The 22087-nt window shown below is 54.6% G+C and overlaps 2 protein-coding genes across 3 annotated transcripts in view; both read right to left on the reverse strand.

Annotated features, from left to right (window-relative positions):
• Nucleotides 1-1809: 1809 nt before the first annotated feature.
• On the reverse strand, nt 1810-13856 carry MYDGF (myeloid derived growth factor). Of its 2 annotated transcripts, XM_025365987.1 has the most exons (6): nt 13578-13856; nt 11849-11899; nt 8430-8491; nt 4647-4728; nt 3904-3976; nt 1810-2328 (listed from the first exon to the last, which is right to left on the reverse strand). In XM_025365987.1, exons 1-6 carry the CDS (start codon nt 13749-13751, stop codon nt 2249-2251), a joined length of 522 nt encoding a protein of 173 aa, XP_025221772.1. In that variant the 5' UTR covers nt 13752-13856; the 3' UTR covers nt 1810-2248. The 2 variants fall into 2 exon arrangements, with proteins under 2 accessions (XP_025221772.1, XP_025221771.1); XM_025365986.1 differs by lacking the exon at nt 1810-2328 and having other exon boundaries at nt 3672-3976.
• A 3467-nt stretch (nt 13857-17323) lies between these two features.
• The window catches only part of DPP9 (dipeptidyl peptidase 9), a 51186-nt gene continuing 46422 nt past the window's right edge, over nt 17324-22087 (reverse strand). Inside the window, exon 22 of the mRNA XM_025365985.1 lies at nt 17324-18758. Within this exon, the coding sequence (XP_025221770.1) occupies nt 18666-18758 (93 nt within the window). The 3' untranslated portion in view covers nt 17324-18665. The remainder of the gene's footprint in view (nt 18759-22087) is intronic.

The following is a 22087-nucleotide window of genomic DNA, read 5'->3' on the forward strand; positions in this document are numbered from 1 at the left end:
TGGCCTTTTCTGCACAGGAGGCTCTGGCAACCCTGTTGTGCTTATCTTCTGGGCCCTGTGGAGCCTCAGAGTCGAGAGCTGGAAAGGCTCCTGGCCCCGGAGGGGTCCCCAGACCTCAGAGCACTGCCATTCTTGGTCTAGGGGCCCTTCCTGCTGACGTGTGCTGCTGTCAGGCCTTTCCTCAAGTGGTGGCATCAAGTGTGCAGTGGGAAGGCTGGCTGGTTTTCTTTTTTTTGAGACAGGGTGTCGCTCTGTAACCCAGGCTGGACTGCAGTGGTGCGATCTTGGCTCACCGCTGCCTTGGACTCCTGGGTTCAAGCGATTCTCCTGTCTCAGGCTCCTGAGTAGCTGGGATTACAGGTGTGTGCCACCACGCCTGGCTAATTTTAAAATGATTATTTTTTTTGTAGAGATGGGGGTCTTGCTATGTTGCCCAAGCTGGTCTTGAACTCCTAGTGTCAAGTGATTCTCCTGCCTTAGCCTCTCAAAGTGCTGGAATTTATAGGCGTAAGCCATCACGTCTGGCTTGTTTTTGTTTTTTAGTCACTGTGTTGCAACCCAGCTTCAAAAAACTAAGGGAGGCTGGCCACAGTGGCTCATGCCTCTAATCCTAGCACTTTGGAAGGCCGAGGCAGGTGTGGATTGCTTGAGCCCAGTTCAAAACCAGCCTGAGCAACACGGCAAAACCCCGTATCTATCAAAAAAAGAGACAAAAATTAGCCGGGCATGGTGGCGCGTGCTTGTAGTCCCAGCTACTTGGAAGGCTGAGGTGGGAGGATCACTTGAGCCCAGGAGATGGAGGTTGCAGTGAGCCGTGATTATGCCACTGCACTCCAGCCTGGGTGACGGGAAGACCCTGTCTTTTTTTTTTTTTTTTTTTTTTTTGAGACGGAGTCTCGCTCTGTCACCCAGGCTGGAGTGCAGTGGCCGGATCTCAGCTCACTGCAAGCTCCGCCTCCCAGTTTTATGCCATTCTCCTGCCTCAGCCTCCCGAGTAGCTGGGACTACAGGCGCCCGCCACCTCGCCCGACTAGTTTTTTGTATTTTTTAGTAGAGACGGGGTTTCACGGGGTTAGCCAGGATGGTCTTGATCTCCTGACCTCGTGATCCGCCCGTCTCGGCCTCCCAAAGTGCTGGGATTACAGGCTTGAGCCACCGCGCCCGGCCTACCTTGTCTTAAAAGAAAAAAAAAAAAGGCCGGGCGCAGTGGCTCACGCCTGTAATCCCAGCACTTTGGGAGGCCGAGGTGGATGGATCACCTGAGGTCAGGAGTTCAAGACCAGCCTGGCCAACATGGTGAAACCCCGTCTCAACTAAAAATACAAAAAAATGAGCTGAGCGTGGTGGCAGGTGCCTGTAATCCCAGGTACTTTAGGAGGCTGAGGCAGGAGAATCACTTGAACCTGGGAGGCAGACGTTGCAGTGAGCCGAGATGGTGCCATTGCACTCCAGCCTGGGTGACAAGATGGAAACTCTGTCGAAAAAAAAAAAAAAAAAAAAAAAACACACACTAAGGGAAAACAACGCCCACAGGCTGCAGAGAGCAGGTCGGCCTTGCAACATCCTCCTGGGCTGGGGCCTCTGGCAGGCACAGGAACCTGAGTGTGCAGCATGTAGGAGGCAAGGGACAGCGAGTGCCAAGGGGGGAAGGAGGCAAGTTCACATACAGCCACCTTGGGATCCAGTGCTTTGATGCCTGCAGAGAAGTCCCACCCAGAGACACCACCCACCAGCCCTCGATGGGGCAGTGTCAGCCGCGTCTGAGCCCCTCACGCACAATGGCCAGCCGGGAGGGCCCAGGCTGTGGGGTTGCTTTTTAACGTTCTTATTTATTTAACTATGAAAAAACATTTAATCTCTTCCCAGTTCATCTGAAAGGAGGTCCGTCCCTTGGGTAAACATAGGAAAGCAGTTCTGAGGGTTGGGGGGAGCATGGCTGCTTTCCCCAGTGTGGCCCCTGTGTTCCCCACCCTCTTTGTGCCCCGGATCTGTGATCCTGAGTCCAGAAGAGCTCAGCAGGAAGCGGGGACTGGGAAGCTGTTGGGAGCCAGGAGGGCCCTGGGGCCTCTGTTCTCTGCCCCAGGGCTTCAGCCACCCTGCAAGTCCCTCCGGACAAGGCAACGTCAGCCCAGGCAGAAAACTTAAGAGTCCCTCCTAGAAAACCAGTGATGTGCTGGCCTTTTCAGGGCCACAGGCCCCTTCAGCTTCACCAGAGATGAGAAGGTGCCACCCACAACAGGGCTGCTGGTCACAGCTCAGTGCGTGATGCCTTGGCCACAATCACCAGCTTGGACAGCTCGGCCTTGAAAGCCCCGGGCCTGTGAGCCACTACAAGAAAGAAACACATGGTTGCGCCCTGAACGTTGAAAATTCTCAGAAGTCCTGAGGATTTGGGGTGGGGTCCATGGTGGGGGCTGAGCAGGGAAGGGGAGCAGTCTCCAAAGCAGACTCCCATGTGAAAAGGCCCCAGGCTCTGAAAGTCTTACAGGTGATAGACGGGAAAATGGTGGTGTGGAGGGTGAGGTCGGTGGGGCTAACAGAGGTGGCAGGCAGCAGGAAGCCACGGAAAGACCTGAGGTGGGAAGAACCCTGGTCATTTGTGCCATGTTGTTGAGAAGAGATGCAGAAAGGGGCCAGAAGCAGCCCAGGAAGGAGATGATCCTGGCCTGAACAGGATGCAGGGTGGGTCAGGCTGCAAGACCACCTGCTCAGTGGGTGAACCTGTCTGAGGCCCACATGACACTTCTCCAGCAGGGTCAGAACTCTGGCTTCCACTGCTACACCCAAGTCTCTTGGCCCTACCTGCTCTGTCCACTCCCTCGCCTCCCACCCTTGCCCCAGCTCGGTGCCTCCGATTCCTCTTTCTGCTTAGCACTGGCCCCATGCAGCTGAACATGGCTTGAGGACACTGGTGCTGCTCAGGCAACCAAAGGAGGACCCTGATGTTTCCCAGTGACCCCTGCAGCTTCCCCTCGGCATGCCACGGTCCCAACTTCAAAGCCCTGATGGTTTCTACTTTATTTATTTATTTTATTTTATTTATTTTTTTGAGATGAGAGTCTTTCTGTGTTGCCCAAGCTGGAGTGCAGTGGTACGGTCTCGACTCACTGCAACCTCCGGCTCCTGAGTTCAAGCGATTCTCCCGTCTCCACCTTCTGACTAGCTAGGATTACAAGCATGTGCCAACATACCCAGCTAATTTTGGTATTTTTAGCAGAGACGGGGTTTCACCACGTTGGCTAGGCTGGTCTGGAACTCCTGGCCTCCCAAAGTGCTGGGATTACAGGTGTTAGCCACCACGCCCAGCCCTGTTTATTGTTTTTGAGACAGAGTCTTACTCTGATGCCCAGGCTGGAGTCCACTGGTGCGAACATAGCTCAATGCAGCCTCAACCTCCTGGGCTCAAGTGATCCTCCTCAAACTCCTGACCTCAAGTGATCTGCCCACCTCCGTCTCCCAGAGTGCTGGGATGACAGGCGTGAGCCACCACGCCCAGCCTAATTGTAAAAAAATTTTTGTAGAGACAGGGTCTTGCTATGTTGCCCAAGCTGGTCTTGACCTCCTGGGCTCAAATGATCCCCCACCTTAGCCTCCTGAGCAGCTGGGATAACAGGCATGAGCCACCGCGCCCAGCTAAGATAAAGTTCTAGTGGCACACAGCCATACCCGTTCATGGACATACTGTCTGCATCAGCTTTGTGCCACAATGGCGCAGCTCAGACAGAACGTACAGTGCCACAAAGCTGAAGATATTGATGAGGTGGCCTTTACAGAACCAGTTTGTGGATGCCTGGTCTACAGTCTCCAGGGACCCCTATGGCCGACCCCCCTCTCCAAACCGCCCCGATTGCCCCCCTTGGATGGGGGTGTCGTCACCTCTACTCCATCCCCATCTTTCCGTACCTGCTGTTTTGGTCACTTCAAATTCCTCCGTTTTCAGGGGGACATCGCTTTCCCTTTCAAATGCAGCTTTAGACTGAAAGAGAACGAGTGAAAACTTTACCAGGGCCATTTCAACGCTCATCATTAGAACGATTCAGTTTGCTTTCCAAAGAAGCACAGACTAAAGCTTTGTGCTTTTACTAAAGAGGGAGAGGAGACTTTTTTGTTTTTGAGCCAGGGCCTCACTCTACTGTCCAGGCTGGAATGCAGCAGTGCAATCATAGCTCACTGCAGCCTCAAAGTCCTGGACTCAAGTGATCCTCCTGCCTTGGCCTCCTGAGTAGCTGGGACTACTGGTGCACAGTAACACATCTGGCTATTTTTTTAACTTTTGGTAGATACAGGGTCTTGCTATGTTGCCTAGGCTGGTATCAAATTCCTGGCCTCAAGCAATCCTCCTGCCTCAGCCTCCCAAAGTGCTGGGATTACTGGCATTGAGCCATCGCACCTGGCCTGGAGAAGTCTTTTCTGGCATATACAAGAGAAGCCAGCAGCAGCAGGTTACCAACCTCCCCGTGTCCCGGCGCCTCCTGGTCTGGGGGCGTCTGTGTGCCAGGTTCCTCCAATTACATACCCTACCTCTGCAGGATTCGCTGTCCCCTCTCCTCCCTGTCCCCACGGAGCCCTCTCGTGGCGGGACATCTCACAGCTGCCCCAGTGCACAGAAACCACACTCAGAGCCTGCCCCACCCCAAGATACTCACGTAGGCCATGGCGTACTCGATTTCGGCGCCTCGCACCTCTGCCTTGAACTGTGTGAAGTACAGATAGGACTTCCCCTGGGGCCTGCAGAGGAAGGGGGGCGAGGGGGTCAGGCCAGGCCTGCTGGGTCTGGGTCTGTAAGCCCTGGAAGTAGCCCCACCAGGGACCTGGGCTGGGGTCAGCAAGTCTCATGCCTGCTTCTCAACATGGACACCATTCCCGAACACTGCTCACTGGGAAGGACAGAGAGGGTCCTCTCAACATCAGACCCTCTTTCCTTTGTGTCAGAATGTTTTGCGTTTTTTTTTGGAGACGGAGTCTCACTCTGTTGCCCAGGCTGGATTGCAACGGCACAATCTCACTCACTGTGGCCTCTGCCTCCTGGTTTAAGTGATTCTCCTGCCTCAGCCTCCCTTGTAGCTGGGATTACAGGCACTTGCGACCACAGCCGACTAATTTTGGTATTTTTAGTAGAAACGGGATTTCACCATGTTGGTCAGGCTGGCCTGAACCCCTGACCTCAAGTGATCTGCCTGCCTGAGCCTCCCAGAGGGCTGGGATTAGAGGCGTGAGCCACCGTGCCTGGCCCCTTTGTGCCAGAATGTTCTTCCAGCTCATTTACAGACATGCCTCTCTCCTCTGTGGGCTGGGAGCTGCTCTGGGACAGGACCCCATGTCCATTCACTGCACATGGCTTCTTGGGTGCCGACAGCAATCCAGGTACTACAATGGGGGCTAGGGCTGGATAATGAGAGGACAGTAAAGGCTTCCCAGAGGGCGCTGACTGGGAAGTACAGGAGTTAACTAGGAAGTGGGGAGGAGCATCTGCCCAGGTCTCTAGGAGGCTACTAACGGGGGCTTCTAAGGAACTGGAGTGGCAGAAGGTGCCGGAAGGTGACAGCAGGGGATGATGGCATCTCTGGTGTGAAGAGAGTGTGATGGGGATGGAGGAGCAGCAGGGCGGCCATTTCTGTGGAAGCCCTGGCTGCGGTTCTACGTGCATGGGTGGGGCGAGGGTATCCAGGGAGCCCCTAGATTCTTCTTTAAGCCCTAGCACTGCCAACAGGCCTGGTCAGGGAGGATCCAGTCACTGTCTGAGATGGGGAGGCCTGGGGTGGCAGGTCTCCGGGGCTGAGCATGCCCCTGGGGAGCTTTTGTGGGGGTTGGACAGGAGGATTCAGGCTCAAGGTGAGCCCAGCTACCATCCCAACTGCTCCAGGCCTGCACCTGCCCAGATGCTTTCTGGGGAGCCGGCACTCAGGGCTCAGGGGTCCATGCGGGGCAGTGGCCTGCACAGACAATGGTGACCGTGGGCTTCCCCGTGACTACAGGGCGACCTCTGCAGGGTCTCTCTGGGGTGATGGGGCCTGTCTCCTGTCAATGACCCTGCTGATGCCTCCTGGGCTGGCCTTGGCCTGCCTGTGACGCAGCCAGTCCCATGGAGTGGGTGAGAATCTCCCCAGAAATGACTGGGTGAACACCTGCTGTTTGTAAAGCACCCTTCAGGGGATGGCGGGACAACGCCCACACGAGGCAGCAAATCACACCCTGTCCTTCAATTAAACGTTGCCATTCCCTGATCTCCATCTCTCATTTGTCAACGTGCTTTAACCTGACCACAGCGGTGGAACTACAGCTTGGACTTCTCCCTCCAAAGTGTCTGCACAAAATAAATGCTCAAGAAATACCCACCGTTTGGGCTGAGACATTCTGGGCCAAGGATCAGGGAAGAAGGGACAAGATTCCTGAAGCCCCTGACCTCCTCCCCACTAGGGGCCCGATGGCTTCCTTCCCTTCATGTCCTTTCCCAGATCAAGCTGGGATTTAGGCAGTGGAGTTACGAGAATGAGTGGGACAAGTGGAGCTGGATAAGCCCATAAACCATGAGCCTGACTGAGGATAGCAGCAGGGGCCGAACCAGGCAGTGCCTGGGGAGACTTGGGGAGGGGCTGCGGACCCAGACGCGTGTGTGTTTGGGCAGATGGAAGAGAGGCACAGCTTTTGTGTGATTCCCAGATGTCTGCACCCCAAGAAGGCTACGAGCCATCAGGCTGGTCCTTCAGAGAACATGCTGGTAAAGACACGCCTGAGGGGAAACAGGAGGTCATGCTGGGGTCCCTGCAGGCGCCAGCTGGGGCCCCTTCTGGCGGGACACACTCCCTGGGAGATGGCATCCTCCAAACCTCCACGGCCATTACCCCACAGACTCCCACACCTGTCACTGGCTTAGCTCGTCCCCAGTCCAGACCTGCACCAGCTCCGCCAGTTCCACCAGGACTCTTCCCAGCATCTCCCTCCTCCTCCCACCCCAGCTGGCTGATTCCACAGCCTCCAATCTGTGCCCTCCCCACCCACCCTGTCCTCATTCTACAGCTTCCAATCGACCCTCTCCACCCAGCCTATCCTCATTCCACACAGCCTCCAATCCCCTCTCCACCCACCCCATCCTCATTCTACAGCCTCCAATCCCGTCTCCACCCACCCCATCCTCATTCTACAGCCTCCAATCCCCTCTCCACCCACCCCATCCTCATTCTACAGCTTCCAATCCCCTCTCCACCCACCCCATCCTCATTCCACACACCCTCCAATCCCCTCTCCACCCACCCCATCCTCATTCCACACACCCTCCAATCCCGTCTCCACCCACCCCATCCTCATTCCACACACCCTCCAATCCCGTCTCCACCCACCCCATCCTCATTCTGCACAGGCTTCAATCTGGGCACACCCCCTACCCCCGACTCCGTCCTCGTCGGTGCCTGGAGGGGCTCCCTGCCTCAGTCTGCCTCCTTCAGTCAGAGGGATATGAGCTCCACAGGTTCCTGCAGGGAGCCCTATGGAATAGGACTCAGCCAGGAAAAGAAACGAGGCTGACACAGGCCTCAGCACGGATAAGCCTTGAGGATGTCACGCTCAGTGAGAGAAACCAGACACCAAAGGCCACACAGGGAGGGTCTGACCCCATTTCTATGCAATGTCCGGGACAGGCCCATCCATAGAGACAGGAGGGAGATGCGTGGCTGCTATGTGCTGGGAAGGGGAATGACTCTGATGGGAACAGTTTATTTTCAGGGGATGAAAATGTTCTGGATGCAGAGGTCTGGCTGCACACCTCTGAGAAAGTACTACATGCAGCTGAATTGTGAGCTTAAAATGCTGTGTTTTATGGAATTTTATCTCAATTTTTAAACATTGCCAAAAAGGGCCAGGCATGGTGGCACACGCCTATAATCCCAGCTACTCAGGAGGCTGAAGGAAGAGAATCGCTTGAACCCAGGAGGCGGAGGTTGCAGTGAGCCAAGATCGCACCACTGCACTCCAGCCTGGGCAACAGATGGAGACTCCATCCCCCCCGCTCCCCAAAAAAAAAAAAGAAAGAAAGAAAACTTGCCAAAAAGCCCTTTGGTGAGTTCGTGTCACCCTCAGGGGAGGGTGGAGCCCCTCAGGGCCTTCCTGGGCCCTGGTCGATGCTCGGTACCCTCTGAGCTGCTTCTCCTTTTCCTGGGACGTTGCCCCGCAGAGGCTCCCCTAGTCTCCCCCAGACCTTCTCAGCCTCTGCATCAGTGCACTTCCTTGGGGAGCAGTCACGCCCCAGCGACCCCGCCACCCCCCACCTACACGTGCATGAGTCCCCTTGCTGGCCTGTCTTCCCCTCCAGGGGTGCCGCCCCCATCTGTTTGGCCGTCCTTGTCCTCTCTCGTTCCCTGCCTTCCGAAGCAGCTCCCGGGGCCAGCGGGCAGGCCAATGGCAGCCGGAGATGCCATCCCCACCCCGAGCCTCACCTCCAGATGGTACAGGTAAAGTGCTGGTGGTCTTCGCTGGTCCCCAGACTCATCTGCCATTGCTGGGGAGAGAACACAGCGTGGGTCAGCGCCAGACACCCAGATGCTCTCGCAGAGTTCCAGGTGTGTCTCTGATTCTACAGTCAGGCCACTTCTTCTGTACCTCCCAATTCAGGGGCTGGCCACTATATGCCCTGCCCCGCCCCGCCCTCCTGGTGGCCTGGGGTTTGCTGTCCATCTGTGATCAGGGAGCCTGCCTGCAACACATCCTTCCCATAAAAGTGGTGCCTCAAATGAGAACCACCCCAAAGCGGCTCCCAAGGATGGGGAGATAAGAACAACGTTTTTTTGTTTCTGAGACGGAGTCTCTCTCTGTGGCTTGGGCTGGGGTGCAGTGGCCGGATCTCGCCTCACTGCAACCTCCACCTCCTGGGCTCAAGCAATCTTCCCACCTCAGTCTCCCAAGTAGCTGGGACCACATCCAGCTAATTTCTGTGTTTTGCAGAATCACTGTCTTGCCAATATTGCCCAGACTGGTCTCAACCTCCTGGCCTCAAGCAATCCTCCTACCTTGGCCTCCCAAAGTGGTGAGATTACAGATGTAAGTCACCACGCCAGGCCTAAGAACAACTCTTAAACATATAAAAGTATGTCCAACATCGTTTATGGAAAAAAAAAAAAACGAAACGCAAGCTGAACTACAGTGAGATACCTTTTTCTCCTACGGCAGAAGGCCCACTGTCTGCTAACACACCATATGGGTGTGAAAACCAAGGCTATCCCGAGTTGTTGGTGGAGCTGCAACAGGTACAAACAAAAGGGAAAATGCAGGCCGGGCATGGTGGCTCACGCCTGTAATCCCAGCACTTTGGGAGGCCGAGGCGGGATGATCACTTGAACCCAGGAGTTCAAGACCAGCCTGGGCAACCTAGTGAGATCCCCCATCTCTAAAATGACTAGCATCTTGCAGGATGTGACCACTGGGGAACCTGGTTAAAGGGTACTTGGAGCTCTCTGCAGGATTTCTTACAAGTGAACATATATCTACCAAGATCTCAAAACACATAGTTTTACATTTTTTTTTTGAGACGGAGTCTCGCTCTATCACCCAGGCTGGAGTGCAGTGGTGTGATCTCGGCTCACTGCAACCTCTGCCTCGAGGGTTCAAGCGATTCTCCTGCCTCAGCCTCCTGAGTAGCTGGGATTACAGGCGTGTGCCACCACGCCTGGCTAACTTTTGTATTTTTAGTAGAGATGCGGTTTCACCATGTTAGCTAGGCTAGTCTTGAACTCCCGACCTCAGGTGATCCACCCGCCTTGGCCTCTCAAAGTGCTGGGATTACAGGCATGAGCCATCGCACCCGGCCCAGTTTTACTTTTAAGAAAACGGACCCAGGAATCCCACTTCTGGGCGGTTTCCCCACAGATATAACCGCACTTGTACAATGAACCCTGGCCAAGGTTATTCACAGACTGGGTTGGAAGTAACCCTCGATCCATTAGTACGGGGCTGTCAATTAATTCCACATGTCCATGCAATTGAAGCTCTTTACATAGGATACAGAAAAATCTCTAGGAGGCTGGGCGCTGGTGGCTCACACCTGTAATCCTAGCACTTCGGGAGGCCGAGGCGGGCCAATCATTTGAGGTCAGCAGTTCAAGATCAGCCTGGCTAACATGGCGAAACCTGTCTCAAGGTGTTCACCGGGCTAGGCTCTCATTGGTAGCTCAAGGTCCTCTTCCAAGCTCTTGTGGTTGTGGCAGATTTCAGTTCTTCCCAGTTGCGGGACTGAAGTCTTCATTTCCTTGCTGGCAGCCAGAGGCTGTTCTCAGCTCCTAGAGGCTGCCTGTATTCCCTGCCCTGCAGTTCCCTCAAGGGCAGCAGTGGCGTATGTGTCCAAGTGCTTCAAATCACCCTTTTTCTTTTTGAGACAGAGTCTACCTCTGTTGCCCAGGCTGGAGTGCAGTGGCGCGATCCTGACTCACTGCAACCCCCACCTCCCAGATTCAAGTGATTCTCCTTCCTCAGCCTCCCAAGTAGCTGGGATGACAGGCATGTGCCACCATGCCTGACTAATTTTTGTATTTTTAGTAGAGACGGGGTTTTACCATGTTGGCCAGGCTGGTCTTGAACTCCTGACCCCGGATGATCTGCCCCTCTTCGGCCTCCCAAAGTGCTGGGATTACAGGAATGTGCCACCATGCCCGGCTAATTTTTGTAGTTTTACTAGAGACGGGGTTTCACCATGGTGGCCAGGCTGGTCTCAAGCTCCTGACTTCAGGTGATTCGCCAGCCTTGGCCTCCCAAAGTGCTGGGATTATAGGCATGAGCCACTGTGCCCGGCCCAAATCATTCTTACCAGCTCTTCTGCCACCAGCTGGAGAAAACAGCCAGCAAGGAAACAGGGACCTTGGTCCTCGAACCACAAGTAACTGAATTCTGTCAACTAAGAGCTTGAAGGAGAGGATTCTTCTCCCAGCCCAGAGACTTTTTTTTTTTGAGACAGGGTCTTGCTCTGTTGCCCGGTAGCACAATCATGGCTCACTACAGCCCCGACCTCTTGGGCTCAAGTGATCCTCCCACCTCAGTCTCCCAAGTAGCTGGAACCACAGATGTACGCCACCACATTCAGCTAATTTTTAAATTTTCTGTTAATTTCATGCTCCTAGAGACGGAGCATGAGCCACCATGCCTTGCCTGTGATACCTTTATTTATTATTTATTTTTTGAAAGAGTCTCACTCTGTTGCCCAGGCTGGAGTGCAGTGGCACAACCTTGGCTCACTGCAACCTCTGCCTCCTGGGTTCAAGTGATTCTCCTGCCTTAGCCTCCTGAGTGGCTGGGACTACAGGCGTGTGCCACCATACCCAGTTAATTTTTGTATTTTTAGTAGAGATGGGGTTTTGCCATGTTGGCCAGGCTGGTCTCAAACTCTGACCTCAGGTGATCTGCCCACCTCAGCCTCCCAAAATGCTGGGATTACAGGCATGAGGTATCATGCCCGGCCTGTGATACCTCGAGTTTGGTTTTATGAAGCACACAGCTGAGCTGACCCAGACTTCTGACCTACAAAGCTATGAGATAATAAATGGGTGCTCTGTTTTAAGCCCCTAAGCTGTGATAACTTGTTACACTACACATAAAATACAACACCCCAACAGATGCTCATGGGGATGGCAGACTCCCATCTTCCATCCCTCCTTTTGTCCAGACATTTGCTTGCTCTGTGGAATAATGACAGCAGAATCTGTCATTACTGTTTAATGCCAATACTCTCCCTTTTTATTGGTTTAGGAAGAATCATTCAATGAGTGTAAGATGATGTATGTGAGACCCAACCCTGTTGTCTGCTACAGAACATCTCCATACAACAACGGATACTGTCACAGTAAGCTAGAAGGAATTTTGAATAACTCACCTCATTGGTCCCTCCTTGAGAGGCGTAAGTGAACATACACGTATATTTGTCCTAGAGAATGAAAGAAAAAGAAAGGTCTGGTAGAAGGAAATTTTTATTTTGTTTAAGAGACGGGATCTTGCTGTCACCTAAGCTGGAGTGCAGGGGCGTAATCACAGCTCACTGCAGCCTCGAACTCCCAGGTTTGAGTGATCCTCCTGCCTCAGCCTCTCAAGTAACTGAGACAATAGGTGCGCAACCACCACACCCAACTAATTTTCCTTTCTTTTTTTTGAGGCAGAGTATTGTTCTGTCACCCAGGCTGAAGTGCGATGATCTCAGTTCACTGCAACCTCTGCTTCCCAGGTTCAAGCGATTCTCCTGCCTCAGCCTCCCGTGTAGCTGGGATTTACAGGCGCTTGCCACCACGCTTGACTAATTTTTCATATTTTTGTAGCGATGGGTTTTGCCATGGGACATGGGGACCCTGGACAAGTGAAAACTTAGTCTGAGCCTCTATTTTCTCTCTGTTTCTCTTTTTTATCTGAAGCATTTTCTCATCCGTATCTTGGGCGTAACATATAAAGGACTTGGCATGACACCTAGCTTTAAGGAAGTAGTCAGCAAACTGGCCTGGCACGGTGGTTCATACCTGTAATCCCAGCACTTTGGGAGGCCACGGCAGGCAGACGCCTTGAGATCAGGAGTTCAAGACCAGCCTGGCCAACATGGTGGAACTCCATTGCTACTTACACAAAAATTGGCCAGGCACGGTGGATCATGCCTGTAATCCAATCACTTTGGGAGGCCAAATTGGGAGGATCACCTGTGGTCAGGAGTTCGAGACCAGCTAGCTAACATGGTTAAACTCCCTCTCTACTAAAAATACAAAAATTAGCTGGGCGTGGTGGTGCATGCCTGTAATCCCAGCTACTCGGGAGGCTGAGGCAGGAGAATCACTTGAACTCAGGAGGCGGAGGCTGCAATGAGCCAAGATCGCGCCACTGCACTCCAGCCTGGGCGACACAGTGAGACTCCATCTCAAAAAACAACAACAACAAGAATTATCCGGGCGTGGTGGCACGCGCCTGTAATTCCAGTTATTGGGGAGGCTGAGGCAGAATTGCTTGAACCCAGAAGCCAGAGGTTGCAGTGAGCCGAGATCCCGCCACTGCACGGAAGTCTGAAAAAATGAAGTAGTCAAAAAACAGTAACGATACCATTACTACAGACGGGGAAAGGGAGGCTGAGAGGGGAAGAGACTTTGCCGACAAGCTGAGTACAGGGCTGAGGACCCGGCCTCACACCCTCGGTGAGGGGGGATCTTGTGCAACGGAAGGAAGGGGAACTTCCTCCCTCGTCGGAGCTGCAGCGACTGACTTCCATCAGGCCCAGGAGGGCAGATGCCCCTTAGCCTCCTGCTGCTCCCATCACTGCCCCCTCCCCACCTCTGCATCTGGAGGGCAGGGCTGCCTGGACACTCTAGGCAGGTGACAGGTGATCACGCCCCCTCAACGCCGCTGGCGCCCACAAAGCACAGCTCCCCATGAGTTCAGTCCTGCCCCAGTGGTGACCCCGGTCTCAATGTGCCGCGCTCACCAATCAGCCTCCAACCCTAACAAACCGCACCCCTTCCTCAGTACTTACCTCTGCGGTCCGCGCCCCTTCCTCAGGCCACGCCCCCAGTGCTCCGCGCCCCCTCCCCCGGCCTGCCAGCACTCGAAATACCCGGGACGGCGGTGGCACGTACCCCCGGGCCCACGTTATGGGAGAAGGAATGCACGACGCCGCCGGGCCGCACGTCAAACGCCACCGTCGTGGGCTCGGACACCGCCTCCGCCGGGCTCAGCGCCACGGCCCCTAGGAGCAGCGCAGCCCACAAGCTCGCGCCTACGCCGTTCCACCCTCCGCTGGGCGCCGCCATGTTGGACAAGGGTCCTCAGGGCAAGGGCGGGCGGACGGGGCGCGGCGAGGGACACGTGGGGCGTCCGCTGGAGGCCACGTCGGCGTAGGCTGTATCACGTGACCCGGCGCTCCCCGCCCGGGGCCGCCATCTTGGGGGCGGGACTTTGCCGAAGGGCTGCCTCGCCCTAGGGACCCTGCGTAACCGGGCGGTCATTGGAGGGTCCCTCAGGTGGTAATGGAGTTCGTTTCGGGGGCTCAGGATCCCTCCCCAGCCGCGTGGCTGACTGCAGCTCTTTCAGTTAGGAAATGTACAGGGAGTGAGGGAAATCGAAGGTCACCATTAAGCGAACTTCTCATAATCGTTGCAGTCAAGATGTGTGTGCATCGATATTCAAAATTAGCGGGGGGGAAGTAGGATGAGAAGCAGGATACTTGCTTTTGTTTCCCTCTTGCTGCCCAGGCTGGAGTGCAGTGGCGCGATGTCGGCTCACTTGCAACCTCCGCCTCCCGGGTTCAAGTGATTCTCCTGCCTCAGCCTCCCGAGAGGCTGGGACTACAGGTGTGCACCACCACGCCCAGCTAATTTTTGTATTTTTGGTAGAGACAGGTTTTCACCATGTTGGCCAGGCTGGTCTCGAGTTCCTGACCTCAAGTGATCCGCCTCCCTTAGCCTCCCAAAGTGCTGGGATTACAGATGTCAGCCATCAAGCCCGACCAGCCTGTGTATTTGTTAATAGGATTATGTGGGTGTTCACTTCCTGGCTTTGATAAACCGGCTTGTCCTAGGGTTACAGACGATGTTCACATTAGGGGGAGTTGCATGAAGCGTATTAGGAAACCCTACAGTTTCTGCAGGTTTTTTGGGAGGCTAAAATTATTTCAAAATAAAAAGTTAAAAAGAAAATAATCCCTACCTCAAGGAGTTGTTGGGAGGATTAAGTGAGGGAATGAAGTTCCCACACCAGGACGAATCAACTAAGAATTATATAGGCCGGGCGCGGTGGCTCAAGCCTGTAATCCCAGCACTTTGGGAGGCCGAGACGGGCGGATCACGAGGTCAGGAGATCGAGACCATCCTGGCTGACACGGTGAAACCCCGTCTCTACTAAAAAATACAAAAAACTAGCCGGGCGAGGTGGCGGGCGCCTGTAGTCCCAGCTACTTCGGAGGCTGAGGCAGGAGAATGGCGTGAACCCGGGAGGCGGAGCTTGCAGTGAGCTGAGATCCAGCCACTGCACTCCAGCCCGGGCGACAGAGCGAGACTCCGTCTCAAAAAAAAAAAAAAAAAAGAATTATATATTCTAGCTGTTGCTATCATTAGATCCCAAGTTTTGGGAAGTCAGTCATTTGGGAACTGAGAGGGAAGTCATTCTTTGATTACAAACGCCTTAACATTTTAAGAAAACACCAGTGGCCAGGTCTGGAGGGTCAAGAATTAAACTGGTGTTTCCAGTTCTTCCCAACTGGCAAAAAGACAGAATCCAGAGAGAAAACGTCAGAGATGACTCCTAAGATGGGTTATAATGCACCCTTCGAGGAAGTAAATCACTCTACTCCATAGCTGAGCCCCAGGGAGGTGAGAAGGATCCCAGGGGAGGCTGACTCCTCTGCCAATGACAGAAGTCCAAGCCAGTTGCCTTTCTGCAGTGGCAGCCTGTTCTAAATTGGGATACCTGCTTGCATTAGGAAATTCCTTGGCCAGGCGTGGTAGTTCATGCCTGTAATTCCAACCCTTCGGGAGGCCAAGGTAGGTGGATTGCTTGACCTCAGGAGTTCTAGACCAGTCTGGGCAACATAGTGAGACCCCCATTCTTATATATATTTTTTATATATATATATACACACACACATATATATATATATTTTAAGATAGCTGGGCATAGTGGTGGGCGCCTGTAATCCCAGCTACTTGGGAGGTTGGGACAGGAGAATCTCTTCAACCCGGGAGGCAGAGGTTACAGTGAGCTGAGATCATGCCACTGCACTCCAGCCTGGGTGACAGAGTAAGACTTCGTCTTAATAAATAAACAAACAAATCTCTTCCTCCATGCAGCTGTCTGTTCCAGACCCATGAGACACTGTCTCCATAAACTGGACAAGCACAGTGCAGCCCTGCTCCTTAGGTGAGTGACACAGCACGGTTCCACTGATGGAGTTCCCATTACCTTACCACGGTGTTCGGCTTTCAGCCTGTCACCATGAAGGATTCGATGCATAGCCAAGCTCTGCTGCTAACAAGGAATTTCAGTTGTGAGCTGTTGGAAGTCCGCTGCTAAACCCAGGCAGGTTGTGTGTATGTGTGTGCATGCGTGTGTGTGTTCTTTCCAGAAAGGTTTCAGCCCTAAGTTTCCCCCACCCACTACAAATCATCAGACTAAAAGGATTAAAAGAAAAAACAAGGCTGGCCCCAGTACTTTGGGAGGCAGATCACTTTGAGCTCAGGATTTTAAAAACTGCCTGGTCAAGATGGCAAGACACCGTCCCTATAAAAAATACAAAAACATTAGCTGGGCATGATGGCTTGTGCCTGTAGTCCCACTTACTTGGGAGGCTGAGGCCAGAGGATCACTTGAGCCATGGAAGCAGAGGTTGCAGTGAGCTGAGATCACACCACTGCACTCCAGCCTGGGTGACAGAGTGAAACCCTGTGTCAAAAGAAAAAAAAAAAAAAAACAGAAAAAGAAAACAAGGCTGGGCTCAGTGGCTCTTGTAATCTCAACACTTCTCAACACTTTGGGAGGCCAAGGTGGGAGGATCACTTGAGCCCAGGAGGTCGAGGTTGCAGTAAGCTGTGATTATACCACTGCATTCCTGCCTGGGTGACAGAGGAGCAAACAGCAAATTATTCCACAGATCCCACTAATCATGACATGAAATCTGTCACCTAAAGGACAAGATTCGATCACACGAATATCAGATTTTTCTTTTTTTTTTTTTTTTTTTTGAGACATGGTCTTGCTCTGTCGCCCAGGCTGGAATCCACCCACCTTGGCATCCAAAAGTGCTGGGATTACAGGTGTGGGCCACCACGCTCAGCCTTGTATGTTTTTTTAAGCCCACTTTTTTTTTTTTAAGTGGAAATTTCCAAAGGATGGAGCAAGTGGATCAAGCAGGGCAGTCCATCCCTGCTGTTAGAAACGGAGCCCAGATGCCCCACACATTGCCAACAGGGTCTCCCTGGGTGTCTTGGCTGTTGGGACAATGTGAGGAGGTCCTTGGCTTGTCATGGTTCTCAGGGTGCAGAGTCTCAGGTAGAAAAGGAGGCGTCAGCCAGGTGAGGATCCAGCATGGAGGATGCTGCAATTTGGGCCCGGGGGGTCAGGCCAGGCCACACATGACAACCAGAGCTGAGTCCCTGGAGACCGGTAGACCTTCCTAGACCAGCGAGGACAGGACTACCCTCATCAGGTGGCTGGGGCCATCCTCTTTGGGTCAGTCTGATCAGGGCATGGTGCCCAGGCAGCCCCAGCACCCCCGCAGTGCTTGAAGATGGCAGTACCCTTCTGCTGTGTCTTGTCTGTTGCCCCCCGGAAGCCCCTCCCACTCAGGAGCCCCAGGACTTAGAAGGAACCTCAGGCAGGTGACATGTTACCATCTGGAATCGTTTAATGTGTCTACTTCTTCCACGCATAATTATAAAAGAATAAGAATCGACAAAAATATTTTCTTTCCATAATATGTAGAGGTGGTTTTTTGTTTCTGGTTTTTTTTTTTTTTTTTTTTTTTTTTTTTTTTTTTACTTTTTTTTTGCCCGCCCCGGCAGAGCTCTTGGCGGGGAGGGAAAGGGAGGAGGAAGTATAACCCTGAGGTGGGGATGGTTCAGCTCCCAACCCCGGAACCCCCGGTGTGTACGGGCCAGGCAGACACATGTGGCCGGGCGGCTGGGCTGGGGAGGGAACAGCCGCCACTGACCAGCAGAGCGTAGAAGTTCGGTGCGTTTCAGTGCCTGCCTGAAAGCCTGGGGACAGGAGGGCTGTCCACAGGTGGTGCCCCCTGTGGGCCCTGGCTGCTCCTCATGTGGGGCCCGCATGACCCTCTGCTCGGGCTTGGGAAGAAATGGAGCCTACCAGGTGCTGGGTTGCAACCCCACTGCCTGGTGTGGACCCCGAGTCTCGATTTAGGCACCCCTTGCTTTCTGTCTTTTGTTTTTTATTTATTGTGAGACGGAGTTTCGCTTTTGTTGCCCAGGCTGGAGTGCAATGACACAATCTCGGCTCACCGCGACCTCAGCCTTCTAGGTTCAAGCGATTCTCCTGCCTCAGCCTCCCGAGTAGCTGGGATTACAGGCGTGAGCCACCACGCCCGGCTAATTTTTTGTATTTTTAGTAGAGACAGGGTTTCCCCATGTTGGTCAGGCTGGTCTTGAACTCCCGACCTCAGGTGATCCGCCCGCCTCAGCCTCCCAAAGTGCTGGGATTACAGACGTGAGCCACCGCGCCCGGCCTGTCTTTTAAATAATTATGAAAAATATCCCCTCAAACAAAACACAAACATGAAGTGGGGAAGGCTGGCAGGGGGGACAGGCAATTGCATGCTTGGGTGCTGGGGACGGTGGCTGGCCGGGCCAGGGGACCGAGAGGTCACAGGGAGCCCCGGGCGGAGGGCAGCCCGCTCCTCTGAGTCTCTTCTGGCCTCTCCAGTGCCCATCAGCGTGTGACCTCCTCCTCCCAGAAGGCAGGGAGAGGAGGGGCTGGCCCGAGACCACCATCTCTCTATCTCGGCAACCAAGAAGCAGCGGACATAAAACCCAGGAGCATTTTAAAAAGGATAAAAGGCGTCGGGGCGGTGAAGGCAGCGGCTCCTTGGAGCTGGCCAGCGCGGGGCGGGACAAGGTGCCTCATTGGGGCCCGCGGGCCACTCAGTCCCTTCTGCCTGGTCCCCGCGGAGGCTGCAGCCACTTGTGCTGTGATGTGGCGGCTCCCGGCGGGCAGGCTCAGAGGTATTCCTGTAGAAAGTGCAGCAACGTGACTTCATAGTGCTCGCCCGACTCGGGGCAGCGAATACTGTGTCTCTCGTTGGGGTAGATCTGTGGGAAGACAGGAGGCAGGGCTGGGGGACGTGGCCGGACCCCCCCTCATCCTAGGCTCCTCCCTTATTCTGGCTCAGGGCATCCCGGAGTGCCCAGGTGCTCTGAGGCCCACGGATCTGGGTTTGAATCCCATCCTGGCTGTTGACTTGCAGTGTCACTCTGGGCCCCTCTCAAAAATGGGGTGAATCCGGACCTTACAGACTCTTTGGGAAGGTTTGGTAAGACAAAGTTTACAAACACCTTGCAGTGTGCGCTTGCACAGAGCAAAGATTTAGGAAGAAACCGTGTGCCTCTTTCCCCCAAACCTGCTGACGTGTGAGCAGCTCATCTCTGTGGAGGTGGCTGAGGCTTCAAGCCTCAGGAACATCTGGTGCCCTGGTCTCGCGCCATTTCCACTTTCCAAAAGGCATGTGACTAGCTCTGGGCCTTAGGACAGCTGTTTCTGAGGATTTGTGAAGTGTTTTCTGGGTCCTCTTAGCACCCAAGGGGGGATCAAGCCAAGAGGCAGGCAGGGAGAGGACGGAACTCCCCAGGCTCCTGAGACCTGGCCCAGCCAACACCAGGCCCGGGGGTGGATCCACACAGTGGGTGCAGGTCCTGCCTCTGGCCACGAACGAGGGCTCTGGGGGCACTGATGGACAACCCCTATAGCTCCCCAGTGCCCCCTAGGGGTTGGTAGGACCAAGGCATGAAAATAACCCCAGGTTCTCCACAAAGAACTCTGGGACTGGTTGGCAGGAGGGGCAGGTGGCCCATCTACACCACCTCCTGCCAGTGAGATGGGTTTCTGAACCATACCCTCCTCTCCAGGCTCCTGGCCCCCACCCTTGCCCATCACCCTGGGAATGCACCAAGCCACCCACTGGTTTCCCCTCCTCTACTCTTGCCTTCTTTAATCCATCCCTGGATGAATCACGAGTTTGATGACACCATCCCCAACCTAGACCTCTGCAAGGACTTGCCAGTCTGACATCAAGACCAGCTTCCAGGTCCTGCTGCCCCAGACACCTCAAGGGCCCACTCCTTCCCCAGCCCAGGCACTGGCACTCCCTGGGGCAGACTCTACTGCCCTTGCCACCAGCTATATGCGCATGTTGTGCCCATGCTTTTATGCCACTCTGGGTCCCAGCTGCCTGGTTACTTTTTCCTCTTGGCCTAAGAGGGCAGAGAGAGGGTCTGTCTGGCTCCTCAGTGAGCTTCCAGACCAAGCCCAAGGCCCGGCATGTGACAAATGTGATTTGTGCACAAAGAGGGCCTGGGGCCGCCAGCCACCTGGTCCAGATGTTTTGGGGTCTTTGAAACAGAAGGTGAAGTGCATTCTATCTGTCCCACACAATGCCATGTGCCCATCCCACGGCCTGTCTCATCTCACGTTCCACTTCCTGTGGGAAGGCAGTGAGACAGGACCCGGGGCCCACCCTGCATGCTGAATGCTTTTCTTTTTTTTTTTTGGAGATGGAGTCTCGCTCTGCTGCCCAGGCTGGAGTACAGTGGCGCGATCTCGGCTCACTGCAACCTCTGCCTCCCAGGTTCAAGCGATTCTCCTGTCTCAGCCTCCAGAGTAGCTGGGACTACAGGCGTGTGCCACCACACTCGACTAATTTTTGTATTTTTAGTAGAGACGGGGTTTTGCCATGTTGGCCAGGCTGGTCTCAAACTCCTGGTCTCAAGTGATCCACCCGCCTCGGCCTCCCAAAGTGCTGGAATTACAGGCGTGAACCACCGTGCCCGGCCTGAATGCTTTTCTGACAGACTTTGGCCTGAGCAGCCTCCGAGGAGGCCGAGTTATCATGTCCGTTTCAAAGACGCAGAAACGAGGTGTAAGAGTAAATGCTATCCCAGCTACCTGGCCCCTGGGAGGGTAGTGGGCTCGGGTCTCAGGCTGGGAAGAGACATCTGAAGTTCTATTCCAGCCCTGCCTGACATCACCCCCGGGGCTGCTTGGGATGTAGGGTGTTGGTGGAGGGTACTGCCAAGAGATCAGCTCATCACACCACAAGGCGGCTCTGCCTCCCTCCTGCTCTGCAGCCCCATTTCCCGACTCTGTTGAAAGGCAACAGGGCGCTCCCCACCGGACAGAGCATGCCCAGGCGCCCAGGAAGCAGAAATTGTCTGCAGTCCTCAGGTATAATAAAACCTGGCCCTCGGCCGGGCGCGGTGGCTCAAGCCTGTAATCCCTGCACTTTGGGAGGCCGAGACGGGCGGATCACGAGGTCAGGAGATCGAGACCATCCTGGCTAGCATGGTGAAACCCCGTCTCTACTAAAAAAATACAAAAAACTAGCCGGGCGCGGTGGCGGGCGCCTGTAGTTCCGGCTACTCGGGAGGCTGAGGCAGGAGAATGGCGTGAACCCGGGAGGCGGAGCTTGCAGTGAGCCGAGATCCGGCCACTGCACTCCAGCCTGGGCGACAGAGCGAGACTCCGTCTCAAAAAAAAAAAATAAAAAAAATAAAAAAAAAAAATAAATAAAACCTGGCCCTCTTGCCTCCAAGATACCTCCCGAATCTCCTGCTGGAACAACTATGGACCACGTCCCACTGTCCCCCACAGGCCGTCCACAAAGCAGAGAAATGTGGGTCAAACGGCAAGCCGCCCCACTCTATACTCTGCTCACAGGGCACCTCCCATCACCTTCAGATGGAAATCCAGCCGAAGCCCAACCCCCACCGAGGCCCCGCCCCTCTAGAGCAGAAGCCCCACCCTCCTCACTGAGGCCCCCCATCTCTACAGTGGAAGCTCCACCCTCCTCACCACTGAGGCCCTGCTCCCCGACCGAGCCCCACCCTCTTCACTACAGAGGCCCTTCCTCACACCAAGCCCAGCCATTTACTGCAGAAGCCCCACCCACCGCAACACTGAGGCCCCGTCCCTCTGCAGAAGCCCCCCCCCCCTCGCCCGAGGCCCCGCTCACAACCCCATGCCCACCCCTTAGCGCAGAAGCCCCGCCCACCTAGACTGAGCCCCACGTTGCTGCCGAGGCTCCACCCACTCCCCCCACTCTCCTCCCGCTCGGTCCCCCAAGCCTGGCTGGCTCCACTCACTCTAACACCCTTCACTGCTGCCTCCTCAAGGAATGCTTGGCCCCAGCCCCTTAGTAAGGAGCCTACTAGGGCCTTCAGCACCCAGCGGTTTCTTCTACGCAATTTCTCAGTTTCAAATAAAGACCGTCTGTGGGGCAATTTCGATAAGGGTTCCTCCCTCCATTAGGCCCGGAGCAGGGGTGGGTGTGGCAGCCCCTGACCCCGTGCTCCCAGCACCGAAGGCAGGCGGAACCCTGAGCTGTCAAGACAGGACTGATCCATCAATGGCCCCGGGAGCTGGAAGG

This window comes from Theropithecus gelada, chromosome 19 (assembly GCF_003255815.1).
Source record: "Theropithecus gelada isolate Dixy chromosome 19, Tgel_1.0, whole genome shotgun sequence".
Classification (NCBI taxonomy): Eukaryota; Metazoa; Chordata; class Mammalia; order Primates; family Cercopithecidae; genus Theropithecus; species Theropithecus gelada.